The 22,528-nt window shown below is 45.0% G+C and overlaps 6 protein-coding genes across 6 annotated transcripts; all 6 read right to left on the bottom strand.

Moving 5' to 3' along the window:
- Positions 1-236: 236 nt before the first annotated feature.
- On the bottom strand, positions 237-1,446 carry BDQ94DRAFT_184879 (uncharacterized protein; the record flags this gene model as incomplete). Its single annotated transcript, XM_026774747.1, has 2 exons — positions 237-1,197; positions 1,424-1,446. 2 exons carry the CDS (start codon positions 1,444-1,446, stop codon positions 237-239), a joined length of 984 nt encoding a protein of 327 aa, XP_026629814.1.
- A 6,239-nt stretch (positions 1,447-7,685) lies between these two features.
- On the bottom strand, positions 7,686-8,594 carry BDQ94DRAFT_184877 (biliverdin-producing heme oxygenase; the record flags this gene model as incomplete). Its single annotated transcript, XM_026774746.1, has 2 exons — positions 8,477-8,594; positions 7,686-8,418 (listed from the first exon to the last, which is right to left on the bottom strand). Exons 1-2 carry the CDS (start codon positions 8,518-8,520, stop codon positions 7,686-7,688), a joined length of 777 nt encoding a protein of 258 aa, XP_026629813.1. The 5' UTR covers positions 8,521-8,594.
- A 5,760-nt stretch (positions 8,595-14,354) lies between these two features.
- Positions 14,355-14,824, bottom strand: BDQ94DRAFT_184875 (nuclear transport factor 2 family protein; the record flags this gene model as incomplete). Its single annotated transcript, XM_026774745.1, has 1 exon — positions 14,355-14,824. The coding sequence occupies exon 1, from the start codon at positions 14,751-14,753 to the stop codon at positions 14,355-14,357; it is 399 nt and encodes a 132-aa protein (XP_026629812.1). The 5' UTR covers positions 14,754-14,824.
- A 649-nt stretch (positions 14,825-15,473) lies between these two features.
- BDQ94DRAFT_167659 (uncharacterized protein) lies at positions 15,474-15,936 on the bottom strand (the record flags this gene model as incomplete). The annotated part of the gene is made up of 2 exons (XM_026770865.1): positions 15,474-15,558; positions 15,620-15,936. The coding sequence occupies 2 exons, from the start codon at positions 15,934-15,936 to the stop codon at positions 15,474-15,476; spliced, it is 402 nt and encodes a 133-aa protein (XP_026629811.1).
- Positions 15,937-19,311: 3,375 nt separating this feature from the next.
- On the bottom strand, positions 19,312-20,482 carry BDQ94DRAFT_157632 (UDP-glucuronic acid decarboxylase 1; the record flags this gene model as incomplete). Its single annotated transcript, XM_026768778.1, has 4 exons — positions 19,312-19,937; positions 20,002-20,192; positions 20,244-20,389; positions 20,444-20,482. 4 exons carry the CDS (start codon positions 20,480-20,482, stop codon positions 19,312-19,314), a joined length of 1,002 nt encoding a protein of 333 aa, XP_026629810.1.
- Positions 20,483-20,735: 253 nt separating this feature from the next.
- Positions 20,736-22,321, bottom strand: BDQ94DRAFT_157631 (UDP-glucose/GDP-mannose dehydrogenase; the record flags this gene model as incomplete). The annotated part of the gene is made up of 3 exons (XM_026768777.1): positions 20,736-21,746; positions 21,808-22,220; positions 22,270-22,321. 3 exons carry the CDS (start codon positions 22,319-22,321, stop codon positions 20,736-20,738), a joined length of 1,476 nt encoding a protein of 491 aa, XP_026629809.1.
- Between the last annotated feature and the right edge of the window lie 207 nt (positions 22,322-22,528).

Here is a 22,528-nt window from a genome sequence, read left to right as displayed (position 1 = left end):
CGCAATGATCTGTGGCCTACTATTTCCGCTGTCGCAAGAAGCTCCGGAACAGCTTGCTACCGATTGCTGGTGTTCTAGTACTCCAGAATTCTCACATAAGGTTATGGGTGCCATGTAATGGATAACTACGCCGCCCTCCTTTGGTTCTCTGCTTTCTTTATGCCATTATTAGGCTTAGCATACGAAATATACATGTTCGTTTTTAGCCATCGAATTGGTGATTCTGGGATCGCGTCCTATCTGGCCTCTGTTAAGAGCGGATGACTTCTTTGGGCAGCCCATATCTTGTCTGGGAACGACGATGCCCTCCCCAGATTTCGCTCAGTGTAGAATAGATACGTCCTTTTTCCCTGTCTGTCGACCTTGCCACGGGGCCACACATGGAGACACTTGAGCGTTGTATTGCAGAATTCACATCTGAATATTCTGCTACATGGGGTGCAGTGTCTATCGGGTAAACCATATGGAGTCCTCTGGCAGACACTCGCAAGCCATGAGTCCAAGTACCGATGTGCACAGGCTTGATACGGAGTCAATGGTTCCACCCCTGGATGTTCCTGCGTGATTGACAGCTGATACTCGGTTTTAATGATCAGCTGGTCCTCCGACTCCAGCCTGGGAAACACTGCGATTGCAAGCTGCGTGCTTCCAGAGTGATGCGTACAGGAATGCCAACAGAATCGTTCCAAAGAACCAGGGGCAAGCTGGGTTGATAAGGCGCCAAGCGACCTTTGCCGTGTTCTCAATGTTTCACGCAGACCCATTGTCTCATGGAAGGTGAGCTTCTTGCAAGGACATATCTCCACAATGCCTGCAAGAAGACCCAGGCTACAGAGTAGCTCTTCATGTTCAAAATCCTCCTTCTGCATAGGAAACGAAGCCGGCGGGTGCAGTACTAAACACCTAAAACAAGCCTGCCAACGGTCATTCTCCAAATAACGGAGGAGTTTCCATCGAAGGGCAACAGAGGTATAATTGTAAAAGGACTGAGGTATAGCTGCAGCCGGTCGATGGACTTGCACCGACTCTGGCTTCGAAATGGGGCCGTATGCTGCGTACAATTGCTTGCAGGTCATGAAAAGGCATATTTCTTCGATAATGGATAAGTAGGAAACAATCTGTAAAAGTAGTTCAGGCGGCAAACCGAGAAGCGGGCATACGGTCGCGATGTCCCCGTCTGAACGATATGCCGTTTCACTTGGCCAGGTGGCTCTATTAACCATCTTTTGAAGCTTTGTTTTGGCATTGAGGAGGCTCCCCCTCGTAAAGCGAGGCAGTTTCATTGGCGGCAGTGGCACAAACTGTGGTTAATCGTATGGGCGGACCCAGATAGAATAGAAAGGTCAGAGTAACTTCGATCTATTAAGGGGACCATGCTGAGAAATGGATGCGGCAGCAAACAGAAATTAGACATCGGGCGCGCGAAAAAATAAACCACCGCTTCATTTGGGCTGCCATTTGAAGTACGTCTGAGACGTCCGCGTGCCAGCCGCGACCTTGTCGATTACAGTACAGTCAAAGACAGTATGGTTTCGCTTGTCTAGGTATCGCCACTCCAATGCAAGTGTAAGCGAGACCATCTTGACAAAACCCCACTAGGAAGGATAGACCCTCAGCTACAGTGGGTGCCCAAACAAGCAAGTCTTTAATATCAACACGGCATTTTTACTGGGCATCTTTCTTGCATCGACCTACAATGCATACGTAATAAAACCCGAGTTATCATGTCTCGGCCGATCAATACCGTCCAGAGTGTCGGCGATCGGTCTATGGATCTCTAGTCCGAATATATCCGCGATAAGTAGCCAAGCTCACGACGCCTTTTAGATGTAACCCAATGCATGCATATCATTCCGCTATATTCTCTCACTTCCCCTTCAATTGAGATCTTACAAAAACCTGCCAAGTTTCCGCAGCATATTGGACCCAAGGCGCGTCGACCACGTATCACTAGTGCACATATGTAAACCATTTCCAACGCAAGTAATATATTGCAGTCATCCATCTGAAGTGGAGGAAAACAAATTCTACGGTTGATTGTATCACCAGAAAGTATGAAACCCAAGCTGCTAGCGTGGAATAAATGGTCGCCGGCCGAAAAGCAGTACCGCCTGCAGCATACATGCACTGCAGCAGACTAGTCGAGCGACCACTAGCATGACTGCGGACTTCCTTGGATATTCGGTTCTGGGCATCCTTACTACCAAATTAGGCTCCGGATTCAAGACACAGTTGCTCTGGCATCCGGCTGCTTCATGTTAGCTATAGTCAGTAGAAATGATAAGTGAATGAGTTGTCAATAAGTATACCTTTGCTAAAGTTATAGGTAGTACTGCATTAAGGTAGGCCAGTCCACTTAATCGCATAATCAACAACTATTTAAGGGAGAAAGACTCACAAATCTGTACTCACTGCAGCAAAGGTTAAGAGGAAATGCTTGACCAGGCATAAAAGCATATTGACTACACTGAGCTGTCACATTACAATTTAACAAATACCCAGTACTAATGAACTCAGTCCTGATCCGAGCTTTTACTCGCTGTGGTTAGTAATTAATAGATAATAAAGAACAGGATCTGTCTACGTATTTCTTTCTGTTAAGAAACTTTTTATAAAAGAGAATAGAATAGATAATATATATATACTAAAATATATTTTATTTTTCTGTGCTACTCTATATTATATGTTGGAACGTAATCTCAGTAGATTACTAGTAGTCGAGGTCACGTGACCCGAACTCCGTAACCTCAACCGCTCCTCCGAGCGCGCCTAGATAGCGAAGAATCAAGCGTTTTCAACGACTTCAGTATTGACCTAAAAACGTCGTTTCAACATTATATATATTTGAATTAATGATTAGATATTCTCTGCGGGATGGTTGTCAAACCCTAGGATCGTTTCCCTGTCCCAGCTAGCTTAGCCCCGTTGGTATACGTGCCGTCGAACTACGTCGAGGAGGTATCGGCTGATGACCGTGATAGCGTCATGCCCTTTTCATTCAGGTAGTAGACCAACGAAGTCAATTGTTACCCATTTCTATGGTCGTTGTGGTACCTCCTGTACTTGCATCTGTCCGTAGGATTAGTGCCTCGCGGGCTTGTTCCTAATATATATCTCATATTATCTAACATAATCACGTACCTTCTCTCTGAGGTTCGGAATATAGTAATTCCTAGTAATTAGTTCTGTAGTCTTTTTAATTCTTAAGTAGTCTTTGAATAGTTTATTATAATATATAGCCATGATTTCTGTTCTCATATTAGTTAGTAAGAAGATTAATCTGTGGAAGTAGACTAATCTATTTTTATTAATAATAATCTTTTCTGGTAAGTCTTTGCTTATTGTTTAGAATATTTTATTATTCTTAGTAGCATCAGCCAATCACCTAGTCAGGTCGTTGCCGATTTCCAGTATTACTATAAGATCAGCTTTATTAGAGCTAATTAATCTGTTCTTATTCTATTTTAAAATAATTAATTTAATAAGCTTTTCTCTTATTTTATAATCTGGTCTGTAATTTAATATATCAGTATATCTATTCTCAGTTTCTTTACAATATATAATACAGAAATTATATAATAATAGAATTTTTATTTATTTTGTCTTTCTTCTAGTTAACTTCTTAATTATTATAAAGTAAATTAAGTTCTTATAGTCTGTTTTTACAGTGATAGTATATTTTATTCTTTTAAAATAGATTCTTTATTATTCAAATGCTATTACTATAACTAGTAATTTTTTATTATAAATATTATAATTGAGTTCCGCCTGAACTAACTTTCTTAAGTAGAATATAATTAATCTGGGTTTTCTATTATTCCCTGGCTGTGTCATACACATGCTAATAGCATAGTCTGATATATCGGTTTTGATAGTAGTTTCCTTTCCCAGGTCGTGCTGCACTAGTACTGGTAATATATTTAATACTGCATGTTGCGCGGAGTCAAAGCGCGGTGGGGTTCCTGGAGCAAGGCTGACTGATACCATACCTTTTCCATTGGCGGGAACGATCTCCGTGCAGCAATATCGACGCGGGTCAGGAGATACTATCAGCTCTTCGACTTTCCTGCAGCTCGCTGCTATTTGACTTCCCATCCAGGTGCCAGAAGTCCATCACGCCCCGTTGGTGTTAACCGGCAAAGCAAACCCCTTTCCTCACATGGGGAATGTTCCAGGAGACCCACCAGTGAAACGAAGGAGGGGAAAGGAAAAACATATTGAAAACAATCCCCGACAAGCACCAGCAGGAGAACTGGACCGTGATAGGGTCGGAGAAGTAAGGAGCGAATTCATCAGACTATGTTCCGGCCGATACGAACGATGCTTATCCAATCTCCGTCCCCCGGGGAGACTATGGCTCAGGCGCTTTCGCCCGCTCAATCTAGTTATTCTGATCTGCCTGCGATACATGCCATCGCTACATATGTTCAGCCCCTCAGACAGAACCACCCCAATTATTACAGTACCAGATGGGTGATAGGGGCAAAGCATACTTTTACCCTTTGGAGAGCCAGATTATGTGCTAGATGTGGGTCAATACCGTGCGGCAGGCCGGACTCTAAGGTATAACAAGGCAAGACGTCGTTCCAACATATTCCGTTCAAACGCGTAGCTCAGGGCAATTAAAGTGAAGGATGTAGCTCACTCCAGGAGCGTTCTACCGCCAGCACTATCTAGATATGCTAATATTTCTGTGTCGTCGGCAGAAGTCCCAAACAGTATGGAAAGCTGAAGGTGCATTTAGAGCATGAACGTGGACAGCTGAGCCAGCGGATCTCGGATGTGTGTGAGCGCCTGACTCCATATCCTTATCTCTCCACATTGCCACCGCCATTTTCCAACCACTGATTGTCCTAGGTCTAGGAGGACACCAATTATTCCGAGTTTCGAGCACCCACCAAAATCCACTTATGTGCGCTCTTTGGTACCATCTGCCCCTGCAGCGCAGTGAGAGGGTTCTAAGAGAAAGAATAGCGACCCGGTCGAATCAGAGGGCTAAGAGCCATAGCTTAAGTCAAAAAGCAGAACGAAATTCCCTGAATGGACTGGCAAGCTTTCCGTCTGCAACGCGTTACGATACAGGTCTCGCCCTTTCTGTTTCGCCTTTTGCATTTATAAGCACTAATTCGTCGGCCTTATGGCTCCCTTAATCGGAGTCGCGGGATTTGCCATCCTGAGACTAGCGGGCGCTGGATGGCGTGGCGCCCATCCGACAAGCACCCGCCAATGATTAGTAGAACTCACAAGACCGGTGCATGAACTAGCCTGGTCCAACAAACAACTTTTTCCGGCTGATATTATTGGTGGTCTCGTGATGCTGCAGCCGGAGTGCTGAGTGGGTTGGTAGATAATATACACCACGCAGCGGGACGTCGGTGAAATTATTGTTAACCAGTCATCATTTGCTATAGCAAATTTGATAATTTGTAATCTTCACCAACCTCCGAGATATATAGAATATATCCGGCCTACCAAAGCTAGAGCTTAAATATGATTATGCATCAAGCGCCTAGCTCGGAGTCTTTCCAGCTGACCTATGAGATCTGTCTTACCAGCCCTGATCTACTGGCTCTGACGGATTAATTATCAATCAGAGAACTGGCCGGGCTCGTCTAAGAATTGCCATTCGAGCATTACATTATTACATTGCTATAGATCCCAGCTAGCCGTATTGCAGATATTACTATACATAGGACGGTCTAAGAGTATTCTCATTATTTTGTATAAACTTTCGGGTCTTCGTGGGCTCTCTGTGTCGTCTGCTAAAATCTTGTAATATATCTTACTTATATCTGCCTGGTATTGGTGTCTACCTTTGTCGAAGCGACGCATGCCCTGTATGGAACTGATGACTTTCTTGATATTATATGTATTACTAGCAGCGACTAGTCAAGGAGGAGTAGTAACTACTGAAACAGAGTATACTTTTTTTCTGTAATATGGTATCTACCGCTGTCACAGATCTAGAGATACTAAAGTAAACTGCGTTTTAAAGATGCTTATACATCATCAACTTCAGGTTCTCCCTTTCTCTACGAGATCCGAGATTTTCCTATACAGTTGGAGGGAAGAGGGGCCTCAGGTTTTAAAAATTATCCTATGGAGGAAGACATGTTTAATCTACTATTCTACCTTCTTAGAAACTTCAGCTGTGAGTATGTGCAAAGTCACTATAAATAACCAATTATACTGCTCAGTAATACCTTCTTAATATGTGTGAGTTTGAATATGTGAGAGTTGTAAAGATATTCCAGTGAAATTTCCATCTAAACCACTATCTTGCCTTCCGGGCAGCATCCACAGCTGCACTTGAAGTAGGATTTCACATAAAAAATACTTAACTACTACTGAAAAAGCGGGTATTGAAACTGGCTGTCTGCTTCAGTATCTTGCTGGAAGAACAACTAGTTCGAAATTTTACACTTTTACATACTAGATGTACGGGAGAAATGTCCCTGTGAAAGTGAGCTAAGCGCTTGGTGGATCAATAAAGTAGATGTGGCCTGGCCGGACTTAGGAGGATGACTTTAGTAGTTAGCGAAATACTTTGTATTGTGGGATCTTGTGTTGCAGTGTCAAAAAAATTGAATAGGTAACGGTATAGTGATAAAATAAATCATACTTTGCTGTCAGGGAATTACTCTCTATGGTAAATATATAATCTATTCCAAGAAATATATTATGTAGGATAGAAGGAACGGTCCTCGATAGGAAACCGGAGCTTAGAACTGGAACATCGATCAAATAGGATTCTGATATATAGGGTAAGTAGTCTCCAGCAGATTTTTGACCTTTGGTGGTGATAAGATTATTGAGTTTGGCTTGTCTTGACAGAATCTGCTAGAGAGGATTCAGCAGCCAATATTGATCTAACTTAGCAGGATTTGAATTGCTAATTTCTCTTCTTTCTTGTATTTTCCGTGACAGTGAGTAGTGTGTCACGGAAGTCCTTAAAATTATATAATATTATTTTGTTTATTTATTTTATTTTTTTTATACTTCTTGTTTAGATTTGTATATAGTTTTTTCTCTACTTCTTTCTTTCCTTTGCTATAGCTAAAATCCTCTTTTAAATTTCATCTTCTGATCTGTCAGCAACTTCTAATCTTTGAGAGATTATTAACTAATGCTCTTCCTGAATTTTAGATTGGTTAATATATTTAACAGCTATATAGAGTCATGCAAGAAAGCATGGAAGACAGAGATCTCTTTTTTCTTTCTTTTCTTTCTTTTCTTTCTTCTAAAAAAAAATTAGTAGCCTATATGCTACATCTGCAATACTTAAAGGACCTCTATATAATCTCGTATTTATAATACTGGATCCACTATTCGGTAGGCCCCGGTACTGGAACTATATCTTAATTTCATACAACATGAGCTTCAATCCATCTATCTACGCTGATTGGGATATCCAGATCAGAAACCCATGACTGTTTCAGCCTCATCCCACAAAACAGGCTATCCGAGCTAAATATTCCCAAGTATACTCTCTCGCAAAAGATATTACCCGCGTGGTCAAATCACCGATTCGCGTGCTATGCATAATGAGTTTAGCAGCTTCCGAAGGTACCCACGACCCGGATTCTAATATGCTGTTATAGTGAGGCAAAAGAATGTTTCAATAAGACGTTTTCAATTTATAGTGGAGTAATAAAGTATGAGATACCAGAGCACCGTAGGCATATTTATGCCATCATTCTTGCACGGATATCCGCATCGAGTTGCAATGTAATGAGTTCGCAGCGACAGAGTATCTCTACTGCCTCTTGCATAATCTCTTCACGCTCAGCCTCGGTCAAGAGTTTGTCCGCCATGTTCATACGGGATCTGAAGCTTGTCTTGGTAGATTCCTCCGCGTCCACATGCCAAAACGAAAGGGGTGCTGGAAACGCAGCAGGATTCATTGTTTTTGCAGACATACCCCAGAATTCAGGACCAGCCTTCAGTAGCTGCATTCGAATAAAAAGCCCCCCATTAAACAATGCTTGATACATAACCCATATGTATGCCACAAGGAGATGTGGCTTCATTGGAAGATCCTCTTCAATATATTGTCGGAACTTGCGTCCGGCATTTTCTTCCCCTGTATTTAGGACGGCAATATCTGGGTCCAGAGACTGGAGGGCCAGAAAATCGGCCTCGAAACGCTTGGTGCGTAGGAGTTCGGGAAGATATATCAAGCGCAATACAGTCTGTATCCTCTCTTTGCTACTTTCGAAGGAGTCCAGATTGTCGCTGGTACTTTCTATCCATTCGATGGGGTCTCCAATCTCGGCCAGCCAAGTCTTCTCCAAGCCCAGGTAGATCTCTGCGTAGCGCGACAGTCCCAGTGCATATAATAGAGGGGTTTTGGCTTCAGGTGGGAGACAGAGAGGGATGCGGGCGGTGTTAAGTCGATTAACCTTTCCATGCTGTTCCCTGTGGCGCAGAAACTGATCAGTCATTCCATCTAGAAACTAAGAACTTGGGCTCTAACTTGATCGCCTCCTTGATCCGGGAGGGTAGGTCAATATTGGTCATCTTCACGGCAAATCGTACGATTGACAGCCTTTCTCTACCCCTATGGGATGCCGCTGTGAAATGAAAGGAAGCAGTAGGCAAGGTCAAGATGAGTCCTTCAACTGTACAATATGGGGGCGGAGTGAGATTTATAACTTACGCTGGCTGATCATGAACTCATAGTAGTCCTCTCAACGTACAGTGGCGAGAACCACGGATGCCACTAATTTCGATGATTATCTTGGCATTTAGGGCGCTCGGCAACAATGGACCATGTAGCGGGCTGCACAATGACTCATGTCGCTTCCAAGAAGTGGGTAATTTCTGGTTTATTGATTAGCGCATGGCTTTGCAGATACGTATTCCATAAGAAGGCTCAAGTGCATCGCGTTAATAACCAGACATAAGTGGCCCGTCATGATCTTCGCATGGCTTATCAGGCTGGCTGGCCTGGTAAGTAGACATCCATAGCGAGATGTGATTGAGTCTCCACCATGCATTAGTGTATTGTTTTATGAAAGGTTTCCCGTATATTCTGGTCATCTCAATTGTAAATATGACGCATATGGAATCGACAGCAGAACAAACGCCCCAAATCGAGTTTCACATTGCGAGACTTTAGGCATTCCTAATTTTCCCAGTCCCTCGCCCCCGCTGATCAGGCTCAGCTGGACGTAAATTCTATTTCTCCTTCTCTACCATTTTTTGAAAAGTGGATGTTGTGGTTCCTGCTGTGTAGACATACATATTCTTTGCAAATCTGTGTAATGTAAGTTACCCTAAGCTTTATAGCAAGCTGACCTGACATTATCTTTGGGTGATCGTTGACGCTCTCCATGAAGGGATATCATGGAATAAAGCTTCCCTCACGCTGGCTTTTCCAGCAGGTAGGCGGTGGTTCCTGGGGCCGGGAGGACAGAGGTGAACCAGTCCCGATGCCCAGTGGTAGGAAATCTGTGGGTGGGCGCCATCATGAATTAACGGGCTTTAACGGGAGTACTTCTCTGGCTAGTATGATTGGTGACCTCGTGGTGAGGTCGGAGCCGAAGAGTTGCAGGTGGGTAGTATTAGTGTTAGTGCAGCGGGATGCCCGTCGGCTCGTGATAGCTAGGAATAAAACGCAATTATGAATCAAGAGCCTAGCTCAGAATTTTCAGCTGGCCTGTGGTATATTTATTGCCGAACTTACTCTCTTAGCTATTAGTCAAATTTGGCCAGACTAGCGTTAAGGAAGACCCCTCATTAGACGGATAATTCCAGTCCAGTATACATCGTTCCGGCTACTTGTGTTACTAGTCAGCCCGAGTCACCTGGCAGAATGCGCAGCTGTTCGCACTATCACAAACTCAACATAAAGAAGCAGACGGTTTTGGAACGTGATCTTAATGCTTATGGGTTGTTGATATAGAATCCCAGCTCCCTTAACTCAAATCCTTCATCGGTTTTTGAAAGACACTAGTGCTATTTTGTTCGCCAAGGGATGTGGGCCCCACTTATCACCGCGCCACTCGGGTAGCAGATTGAAAAATGTTTTACGTGATTGGGTTGTCCCTTCCAACCCGGGCGCCCGGGTAGATAGAACTGCCTAAAAGTATTGTGCATTTCCGTGTATTATATTGCACCACTAGGCTTGGATATTATGTCTCGATTGAATGGTCCCATACTGTTCTTTACTTGGTCGGAGGTACTTCCAACGCGTTCAATACCGGGAGCATATCTAAGTTTGAGCACATCAAAGGTCCGTGTTGAAAGTTGGTTTTCGAGCTAAGTAGGCACCTAAAAACGCTCCTTACTTTTGAGTATCCCTCTTCCCAGGCTGGGCGCTCCAAGCTCATATGCCGCAGACTTACCACCGGCTTCCAGTCTAAACTCCGACGTGGCAAAACAATATTTGGTTTTCACCTGGGCGGGTCATCTTCTAGTCACGCATACTTGATAATATCATGCGTAGGCTGTGAGCTAACGCTCGTATCATATTGGCAAGATCACGATCATGGTTTTTCCTACCGTTCCCGATATTCATCCAGCCTGTACTGGGTGATGTGCATTTCACCCCCCATCATAAGTGAGATTCAAGCATGACTGTTCCCTCCCTTACATCAACGCCTATAGATAATCCTTCTACAAATGTCCGCCTCAGTGCCCTTCAGACATGGAAAGAGGAAATTTCAAGTACGCTTCTAAACGAGGTGCGGTAATGCCAGTATGCTCTCAATGACGGCACATTTTCTTGATACAAACACTGCGTTTGCGTTCTGAGCTCATCCTTGTCCAGCGTAAATCCTTAGATTCGAGACCAAGGTGCTCCCCTCGGCGGGTCCGTGAGGTGCCACTAGGACCGTCCTCGCGCTGGCGTGGCTATTGGTCAAATATTGTTGTCTACGATGTCGCCGATCAAACTAAGCTCTCTAATAGAAGCACATGCGCGGTAGGTTGCAAAGCCCGAGAATCTCATTATAGACAACAGTAGGATATTGTCTTCCACTATCTCCACTAATTCAGTCAATCACATTGCTATTATCTTTAATTTTAAGAATAATACGGACTAGTGCGTACACTCTCATAGCATGGTTACTACGGAATTTCGTAATGATATTACACTAATATAGCTGCCCATGGAAAGAGAGATAATGTGTGATCAGCAATCCGCAGTGGCGAAGTCTCACATGGTCTGGCTTCTGGTCGTGATGCTGAGGCCTAGGAGGTGATTTACATTACATTTCAAAATTAGGCAGCCTCCAGCTAGACTGATAGATCATTGTTCTGCTTGCCTGAGCAAAGAAGCGCACGAAATACCTACATTGCTGATTTGTTTTGTAAATATATCTGTTATTACTGTCCAGCATCTAATACAGGGAGATAATTGCTCCTTAGTGTTTCATATTTGGCTTAGCTTGGTCTCACCTTGGAGCTGTTGAAACAATCAAAGAGTATAAGTATCGAATCCAGAACCCGAAAGAACTATACCCGGAATACCCAGGAGATGGATTTTCTGACCTGACACTGCTAAACTCTGATCTTAAGAATTAAGGTCACTCTCTGAGTGGGATATTGTGTCCTTAGTCTTACATGTCTTATTGTACTACTGAATAATATAGTTCTGCTCCTGTAGAGAATCAATGTAAATTACAGACCCTGACAAACCGACCCACGATACCACAATCACATCCCGAGTCATGTGCTCATAAAAGCCACGAGGAGATCCTTCGCGAAATACAATACTTACACGTATCAGTCAGATTCTATCAGTGAGTTTACACAGCATAACTATGTCCCGATACATAATTCAGCTGTTGATTGGGCTGTCCTTTTCTATTTATCAGACTTAAGGTTACTGCCATCAAAACATTCAGCATCCCGGGGAAGAATTGTATTCAATTCTTTCTAAGATGTGTGGAGAGACATTAGGAAGAGGCCATGTAGCAGATAAGGGGTTTAGTAGCGAGTTGTGATGTGCTTGCCACTGAAAGAGGCTAGCGGATTCTGTTAAAACTTAGGGCCAGCTTCCGCGGGCATGTAAACGTGGTAAATTATCATACAAAACGTCGTTTTGCGGTGCTGTGATGCGGCTGCCGATGGCTGTTAGCCAGTTTTGGGTGGATTTGGTCTACACTGCGTTACCTGGGGCCGGTCGCCTTTGAGGTAGCTTGTGTTGGGCCCAGGAAATGAGTTTTTTCTTTCGGCCGCAGTAGGCCAGACTTGCCCACTGCATAAGGAAGTGAGTGGAGCGAGAGTGGAGCTAAACGGAAAGCTAAGAATTAATTGTCCGTAAGACGGGCCGGGGTGTAGCTGAAGAGCTGATGGAACCTCCTGATCCGCGACGACAGTGCTGTACGGAGATTGTTTCCGCCAATGGAAAAGGTATGGTATCAGTCAGCCGGAACCCCGCCGTGCTCTGACTCCGCGCAACATGCAGTATCAACATGAATGTCACTAACCCAAACGCCACTCCTATCAGACGCGGAATTACAAATTCTAATGATACAGTGGGATGTCAGAAGTTTGCGTTATCCCTTGTTCCACGCTAGCCGTTCCGCTTTCCTAATTAAGATATCTAGAACTCTATCTAGAACTCAATAAGCTGTATACAGTGGCATGTCAGAAGTTTGCGTTGCCCTGTATTACACACTAGCCGTATGCAGTTCCGCTTTCCGAATCAGGCTAGATTAAAGCTATTCTGCTTACCAAAACAACGCCTATATAGTCCTTTACCATGAAGCCTTATAAAGATACCTATATAGTAGTGTTAATTCTCTGCAGCGTGATATTTTTATATAGACATCTGTGTAAAGTATCATGATTAAGGACTTTATACACATTGTTTAAGTGGACAGAATAGCTTTAATCTAGCCTGATTCGGAAAGCGGCACTGTATACGGCTAGTGTGTAATACAGGGCAACGCAAACTTCTGACATGCCACTGTAGCGCTGCTAGGTGCTTAGTGCGTGACGCTAACAGAGCTTTCGCTTCAGCTCGTATGTTGAGCACGATAAATGGATTTTTTTCTGCAATATCATAGTATACCATGGTATAGTGCTGTCGTTTAGTGGGTGATTGGAACCTTGAATAGCACATTCTTATTTCTTCTTCTGCTTGTATCCATGTTCGTTGCATATTCAAGAAGTGGAATGCAGAAATAACGTGGTTTACTCCGTACAATACCGAAGCTTTAGTTCTGCGGAGCTATACTCCGTAAGCAATAGGACGCTGCCCAGTTTCTACAGGCCAGCCTTTCGGCGATAAGCTAAAAATAGCGAGCATCCCAATGCTTTGTGTCATCTGTTTTACTTACCACTAAACACATGTCTTGGTATACAGGGTAGTTCATATGACTTTCATTTATTCTTGTCCAGACTCTTCTAATTTTCTCGATATCTAGTCATTCATACGTCGTTATCATCATAATATATATCGGCGAGCCACGACAAAAGAGCTACAATAGCAGATTCTTTGCTGCCACTGCGAGCTCCTGTCAGAATCTGACTACTGCCAGCAGGAGAATGCACTCAGCTCGAGAGACAAGTAACAAAACTATATTGTTTCTTCAGGGCAACACCTTAGACGAACATTCTCGCTTGGCATGGCAAATAGCCTTCAGTGTCTGATGGATGCCTGGATAGAAACAGGACGCTGGCCATCAGTTTGGACCCAAGGAAAAAGGACTTTTTCGTATGATTCTCTATTAAGAGACATTAGTAATTTTTGCTCGATTAGAAAATATAAAACAATCCATAAGCACTAGTCCATTGTTATATTCTCGTCGAACCCATAGTTATCGGAAAACATTTTGCTGAGTATCATTGAGCATGCTATAGCAACATGGTCCCTGTTGTTAAAGATTGTTAAAAATCCTTCGTATTCAGCTAGATTATTGGTTGCTATTGGTCAGTTCGCGTTGTTTTCCTGTCCGGACTCATGGCTTTTCTCCTGTATATGTAGATGCAGGAGCAGACGAAGAGTAGGCCAGGGGATGCGACATGTTATGTTACTACATACGCTATTTGCATATGGAAATTGTTATGGAACGCGTGGGAAGCGGAACTGAACACTGACACGAAAACATAGCATACGAAGCTTGATTATCTTGACTGTTGTAAAGACACCATATATTCGAAGCAGGGAAAGATTGAAACCTAAGATTCTCTTTTATCTCTACCACTCCCTCGTCCCAATCAGCATTGCGGATTGATGACGAAGTTCCTATTGGAGTATAGCATAGCCGAAAACGCAATGAAGGGGTTTAAAGGGGGATTTTGGTCATGGATTTGTCGTAGTTAGGCACTAACGTTATGGTTGTTTTTGCTTCCGTATTCGCTACCCATCTCTTTACCATTATCCTCGGGTACAAAGTTCATTACAACGGATTCTGGCCACTGAACCAAAACACCACCCTCTCAATCCTCCCTTGGTCATCCACATCAAAGAAATTGCAAGTGGGCATATCTTTCTCTGTCCCGTCCACCAGTTTGCCGAGGTACCGTTGCTGCGTCGCTACTTTTCCTGCCCGCTCGTCGACAACCATGGTCTGGATCTGGTGCTCCATTTTGGCCGACCGGGAGACGAAGTCCGATAGCATGGTGTAGATAGCGTTTCGGCCTGTGAAGGTTGTGTTGGCTGCCGTGGGGATCGTGAAGGTTGCGTTGGGGGCGAGGAGGGACATGGTCGTGGGGAGGTCGGATGCGTCGATGGAGGTGAAGTAGGTGGTTATTGTTGTTGTTAGGGAGGTGTGTGTGTTTGTGTTGGTTTGAGACATTTTGGTGGGTGGATTTCTGGAGGGATGGTTTGGTTCAAAAGGAGGGGGCGCTTGTTTCAAGTAAGAAGAGGTGATGATGGATGGCGTTGTGGTGAGGGGATCGAGGGGGTTTTGTGAAAAAAATAGAAGAGTATTGCCGAGGGGGTTCGGGTGGGGTACAGTTACTAGCTACTTTAAGTCGACATGCTGGCCGCTTGACCAAGAATGATATATCACGTCTGTCCGGTCAGCTGGCGGAGAGATATGTCCCAATGCAGCCCCCATAAACCGAAGACTGTAAAAATACGCAACCTACACTATTTGATAGAAATATGCGCAGAGTCGGGTCAACCATGTCTGGACTCAAACCTGCAGTTCCTAGTTTCTGGTTTAGGTATGTATATGTTAGTAAGGTATAATTTGCTCCCGGGCTTATAACGTATTGACATGCTGACTGCTAGACCAAAAAGGATATATCGTGCCTAGTATCCGATCAGCTGATGGGGAGATATGTCCCAGCACTTTACTGCATCGGGGTACTCGCGGCACAGTATTCGATGGGGCATACATAGCTTCGCAATGTATGAGTTGGATTAAACGCATATGGTTGCTCACGGAATCTTGGTGGAAAGGTATCTGCAACAAGCGGGTATTCACCCCGGTTAAACAACGCCAATATACGCGCGGCCCCATCCTCTGCAAACATATATCCTCGATGGTGATCGAGTCCAAGATATGGTCTCATCTGTGGGCACGCGTGTCCGCTTCATAGGCAACAATGGCACGGTCCACTGCTGTTGTGTCTTCATCTGCCTGGTGGTTGCCACTATGCTCTTTCTGCATCTCAGCCATGAACGAGTTGAACAAGGCTAATGTATCATACATACATGGCAATTTCGACACCCTCGCCATTCGTTGCGCCCAGGTGCGCCGCATCACCTAGCAGCGTCACTTCAGGCACTCGCGTCCAGCTCGGATGTCCATCTATGATAATATCAAGGTCAAGTCGGTGCGGCGGCCATGGACGCCAGCAATTTTCTGCTGCTTCGACGAACGCACGGAGGTGCGGCGCCCACTCCGCGTAGTGCTGTAGTACTGCATCGCGCGCTTTCTCAGGATCCGTAATGTCAGCGTCACCTCCAGGCCGGGAAAATGTAGACAGCACTTCAAGACCCATGTATACGCGGTAGGAGCGGTCGGGCATCTGTTGTAACGTAATCCACAGTCGCGCGGCTCAATCCCCGGTAAGATTACCCGACATGATCAAATTTGAAGCCTTTGAATCAACACAAACTCATATATAAAAGCTACATAGCTAATTAATAGGTTTTTTAGGACACTGTATACGTCAGTGGCCAATTTTGGATCAATTAGTGCAGCATGGAGGCGCGCGCGAGGGAGTTTCCATAGGTTGAGGTAGCTGCTCAATATTCACCTCAACCTCTGCATTTTGATCATATTGAACCTCCACTTCTTGTTGTATGGCTTTCTGAGCATCTTCAATAGTATTGCCTTTCTTGTAGGCTACCGGCTTCTTTGAAAGAAAGCTTTCTTTCTTGTAGCTGCTTTTCATGACTAGCACGTAGCTCCTCGGTTTCTTTAGCTAGTAGAATCGAATTTGTTTTTGCAAGCTCGCATACTTCTCAGAAGCTGCCGTAGTACAGATCGGCGAAGGTAAAATTGGACCTTAACGTTTCCGAAGTAGACGTTCCACAGTTTTTTGATACTTTAGAAGATGCTTTATATTGTGTTGAGTCTGAGGCCCTGAGCCACCTGACTGTATGAGTCAAATGTGCGTTACTATTTCCAAGCCGACTGTCTCACTCTGGATTGGATACAAAAAGAAGACTTGGGATTTCGGCTGACCCAAAATCTACGGTATCTTTCTTACATCGACCAGCAATGCATGTGTACATTATTAGAAAGGTATGACAATACAAATGGCCGGAAAGCAGATGTACACCATCTAAGGCCAGGTCTAGATTGACTTATCTTATTATTATACAATACTTCTCATTTTAACAAGTCCCAGAATTGCTTCACTGTCTCTATTAGCTAGATTGGCCCGAGGTTTGCACTTCTCGGTTAAACACTGAGGTAGGTAGGGCTAGATGAGCAGAATATTAAACGAAAGTCCGCTCTCAAACGGAAGGAGAAGGTAAGACCGAAGAATGCTCCGCAACCATACACGGGCCAGTACAGGGATTATTGTGGCACTGGCATGCATGGATCCTTATTTCCTCAGTTGCTATAGGAGGTGATCCCCTTTGTGGGTATCTGGTACGGCACTAGGGAACGCCCGCGGTCGGTGGCGTTATGGGTTTGAGATTAGTTCTTGTTACATACCCGAGTTATCATGTCTCGGCCGATAGATACCGTCAAGAGTTGTCGCCGATCCAAGGCTCTCTAGTCCGAACATATCCGCGATAGGTAGCCCAAACCCACGACGCTCGTTGGATTTACCCGATGCACATATGTAAACCACTTCTTACGAGAAGGTAATATATTCCAGTCATTCATTGTAAGCGGAGGAAGACAGTTCCCACGGATGGTTTTATCACCACATAATATGAAATTCGAGCTGCTAGGCCGGATTAAATGCTCGCCGGCCGAGTAACAGTATCGCCTGCAGCGTACATGCACTGCAGCAGGCCAGTCGGGTGACCACTAGCATGACCGCGAACTTCTTTGGAACCTAGGTGTTGGGCTTTCTTAATATCCAATAAGACTAGCTTCCAGTGACAGAGGTGTCAAAGAGATCCTGTCCACGATCCTGGCCCCTGCTAGAAGCCTCTATCCATCATAGTACTATGTACTTCGGCCGCGGAGACCTTTGGCGTAAGGATATCGCGTGAAAGATTGGCTTCGTAGACCGTTTCCCTCTACACGAGGAAGAAGCCAATAGGGGCGCCCGATTGTGAAGAAAAGAAAGTGGAGAAAGGGGGAGAGGCGGTATCTAGGAAGGAAAGCCGGGAAAGAACGGGAAAACGGAAAGAAAACGAGTTGAATCCATGAAGATGCAGCACATGCAGCCAGCCCGCAGAGCTTAGAAGAGAAAAGAATGCCTGAAGCCCACACTATCTCCTTACACTCGTACAACATACTTGGGTATAACAAGGCCAAAGTTGTAAATTAGAAGAGACTGGGGTCAGCCATCCCCGCCCGATAGCCACCAAGATATTTACTGAAGTCGTGCTGCGTGCCTTATGATTTATCAGCCACCACCAGGCGCCGCCACCGTATGCGGCCTTGGCCCTCAGAGTGGTCCTGTGTAGGACTTATATACCTATCTAAGCCTAAATTAGTAAGAGAAGCTGGAGTATGGTCCATAGTGGTCTGTCCCTGTTGGAGATTACAATTAACACACCGAACCACGTCCCAAAGGCTCATAGTCTGTTTGGGAAATTCTAGGCTCGTTAGGCTCCTGTCCCCGTAGTGCACCATACCCTCTCATCATATCCTCCAAAGCGTGTCCCGGGGCTAAATAATAAGCAATAGTTAGGGATAGGTTTTCGATCTGAGGGAACGCCTCAAGATTGCTTACGAAGGGCAAGCAAGAGTAAATCATCGAAGTATTGCTCGTATTAACGACCATCTCTGTACTATTCAATACTAAATTCGCATTATGAATTTTGTATCCCCATCCTTGGTAACTGCGAGTCGTCCAGAATAATCATTTGTCGGTCTAGAGAGCAACGAATCCGGACGCAGACGTTGGGAACCCCAGCCAGGGCGTATGCGACGGGGATATCCACACCACCTAAGCAGAGAAAATCTATCTTTTCCCGTCATAAGCTGTGATATTAGTATCAAGTAGGCGGGAAAGTTTGTGCTGGATGGTGGAACCCGAGGATACTAGCGCTATAGTGTTCTTATAAGCATCAAGGCTCGGCTCGGCTCGGCTCGGCTGGTCATCCAGTAATAGATCTGTAAGTAGTTTAACTACGGCAGCTGGAAAAGCACATAATTACATACTAAAACATATGACCTTCCGCTTTGAGGTAGGATATGTCTAGTTCTTCGACAGATATTGCAATGAGCAGCGCTTACTCAAATGCCCTAGGCTTTCCAAAGTTTACTCTATACACCCACGGCACCATTCGGAGTGGGTCCTCAAATACTATAGCAGCGGACAAAGATTGTGACTGCCCTCTAGCACCCAACCAGAGGAATATGGAAGATGCGTCACCCACTCTCCGTTAATATTCCTAGACTACAGAGTTGTGGAACATTGTTTTCTTTTGATTACTGAGTAGACTTGATAGAAGGCATTACACCCTGATCGAATGACTCAAGTGCATCTGGAATGAAGATGGGAGTACAAAATTGTACAGAGCTTTGCAATACGGTAAATGATGTACTCGGATCAAAGCAGGAACTGCAAATTTATCACTGGATTTAGGTAGTTCAGCTAGGGTATCATCATTGTAAGAAGCGGGATGGTGGAACGGTGAGAGAAAATGGAATGATGCAATGTGATAAACACTTCACGGATGCATAGCAAAAGTTCAGCAGATCTGCATCTGATAACACGGGAGGTCATGTTGATCCTAATCTGACTAGATACCTAAAACGCCCCCTATATTTTCGAATAATGCTGTGCTCGGCCTAGGCGCTCCAAGCTCATATGCCACTGGATTGTCTTCAGCAGACCCTCTTCGAGAGAGATGACAGGCTCCCAGTGCAAAAGCCGGCGTGCCAAGCCAATATCCGGCTGCCGCCTTGAGGGGTCATCTTCCGGTCGAGGACGTTTGACAATTGGAGGCGCTTGGCGGCCAGTTATTCTATCAAGTAGCGCCCGTACCATGTTGGCAAGATCCTCTACCGTCGTTTCCCTATCATTCCCTATATTGATCGGACCTGTATGGTTACTGTGCATAAGAGCATACAGACCATGTATGCAGTCATCCACGTACAGAAAGGAGCGGGTGGCTGTGCCATCACCAGTAATTATGATAGGCTGTCCAGATATTGTGGCAGCCACGAAGTTCGACACGACTCGGCCATCTTCCGCGTGCATGTAGGGCCCATATGCGTTAAAAATGCGTGCAATCCGCACATCAACGCTATATTCCTGGATATAACAGTAGGCTAGAGCCTCAGCAGCGCGTTTACCTTCGTCATAGCATGAACGGGGGCCGAATGAATTGACATTTCCCCAGTAAGTCTCGGGCTGCGGGTGCACTTGTGGATCCCCATAGACTTCTGAGCGTTGCCACCAGCGTGTTAGCAAATATTGTAACAAGAAAAGAAAAGTGTGCAAACCTACCTGATGTACTCGATAAGAGGATGCGGGCGTTGTGTTGTCGTGCCAGATCCAGCAAATTCTTTGTTCCCAGATAGGCAGTGTCAATGGTGTCTACTGGGTGCTTTTGGTACTTGACGGGGCTAGCAGCGCAAGCCAGGTGATAGATCTGATGGATAGTGGGCAGGTCAGGAAGGGGAAACTGAATGTTATGGCTTCAGGTCATTAGTGGGCCTTCATGACTAAGCTTATAGATACAGACGAACGCATACCGAATCATTGAGAATCTCGGGTGTTCCCGGACATTATTCAAGTTCGCTGCACTTCCTGAATGGCAGTTGTCAAGCCCGATGACATTTAATCCTTGATCTAGGAGAAAATGGACCATATTAGAACCCAAAAATCCAGCGGCCTAGAAATCACATCAGCAGAGGTATCTGGTGATGAAAAATATTTCCAAGCATACACCTGCGACGAGGACAGTCTGTGAAAGAGGGGTATCCATCGTTACGGAAAAGGGAAAAGAAAGGTAAGCGAAAGACAGGGACAAAATTTGATGATCAGATGTAAGACCAGCTGTAGAGGCATAACACTTGACAGAAGGATGGAGAGAAATACTGCCTATTTATGCACTGGCCAGGCTCCGTCGCAGAATCCCAGCAATTCTCTCTTGAAGCGCCAGAAGGGCAGAATGTGAGAATGCTAGCGTGGCAAAATTTAGGTACGTAAACTCTTAACTACATACAACTGAAAACAAATCAGAGAGAAGCTACTGATACTTGATCCCACTCCGATGGATTCCCCCCCCGCACATACCGGCCGCCCAGCTTGTGGATGAAATCACGGTCCAAGATATTCCGTCCATCGAAAACGAGTTTTGGCTCCTGCATCGCTTGCAACACGTGTTCCCAGTTTAAAGTCTGTCTCTCATCGTTTCTCAAGAGCCCACACTGAAAAGCGTCCCAATCAGTTGCCACCACAACTGCGTTTGCGCCAATACATGCGCTGTAGGAGGAGTGAGACACTGTAGTTCTTTCAAGTTCTCCTGCCGTCAAGTGTAGGTCGGTTAAGATCTTTTTTGCTCGCACCATGGGGTCGTATATAGTCACCTTTGCCTGACTGGCAAGGAGGCCCCTGACTAAAGAGATAGCCGGTGAATTCTTTGTATCCGATGTTCCCTTCTTGAATGCGAAGCCCAGAACTGTGATAGAACAATCCTTGATACTGCCGCCCATGCAGGATACGAGACGCCTCTGAAAATTTAATTTGTGATTCTCATTCGTCCTAACAACAGATTCCCAGTAACTGCCTATCTGGTCAAGGCCGAGATTTCGTGTCATATTAGCAAGGCTGAGGATATCTTTTTGGAAACATCCTCCACCCCATCCTAAGCTAGCATTTAGCATGTGCGGTCCAATTCTTGGATCTGAGCCACATATCCGCGATACGGACTCAATGCTTGCGCCGGTGGCTTCGCAGATGGTGCCAAGGGTATTGATATTGCTTACTCGTTGCGCAAGCATAGCATTTGCTGCCAGTTTGCCCAATTCGGCAGACAAAGAGTCCGTAAAGATGATTCTGCTGGGGGGCACCCAAGCCTGATAAATGGCGGCTAGCTTACGCGCTGCATCTTTGCCGGACACTGTCTGCTGAGACCCAATCAAGACCCTATTAGGATAAAGAAGATCCTGAATCGCCGTGCCTTCGGAGAGAAACTCGGGATTCGATAGGACTTCACATTTGACATCCGGCCGACAATAGTGTTCAAACTTGTTCCAGGTTATTATAAAATTCATAAATAATAGAAATACCCGTCCGGGGTAGACATACAAGCTTCCTGATTATCTGAGCGGTCCCGCATGGAACAGTGGACTTTGCCACTAGTATCTTATCGTCTGTCGCTGTTCGAGCGATGGTCTCAATGGCCTGTTTTAGGTTTCCCAGATCTGGAGCAAAGCCACTGCCCTGGCCACTAGTTCTTGTAGGAGTATCAATGCAGAGAAAAATAAGCTGAGCTTCTTGGATTGCTCTTTGTATTTCGGTGGAGAAGATGAGGCGCGATTTCACGCATTCGGTCGATTCCCCTGCATGTTGTCTGATGTCTGAGATGATTTCAGCGAGCTGCGGTTCATGCAAGGGCAGTGATTCGGAATTCCATGCGTCAATGCGTGTTGGATCTTTGTCAACCACGGTAACTTGCACAGATGAACATCTGGACGCTATCACAACACCCAGGGGTCCCCCTTAGACTATATTGTTATTTGCACTTCGCAGATGTGTCAATCCACTTACCCACAAACCCAGCTCCAATGCAAGCTATTCTGTTGATACCCAAGGAATACATCACGTCTCCTCTACTGTAGATGCAGACTTGGCCAGTAAAGTCAAATGTTTGAAAAATAATGGACGATAGTTTTATTTTGTCATCGATAGTTACCAGCATATAGGAAGGATTATCGGTAATATCTCGGGCTTTTTATGCCTTGGAGCATTCCCTCTCCAAATGCATTCCTTATTGTTGGTTGACTAGGCTCGGTTAATTTACGCTCAG

This window comes from Aspergillus welwitschiae (genome assembly GCF_003344945.1).
Source record: "Aspergillus welwitschiae strain CBS 139.54b unplaced genomic scaffold BDQ94scaffold_6, whole genome shotgun sequence".
Taxonomy (NCBI): Eukaryota; Fungi; Ascomycota; class Eurotiomycetes; order Eurotiales; family Aspergillaceae; genus Aspergillus; species Aspergillus welwitschiae.
The sequence above is the reverse complement of the archived record's forward strand: the minus strand, read 5'-3'. Positions and strand labels throughout refer to the sequence as shown.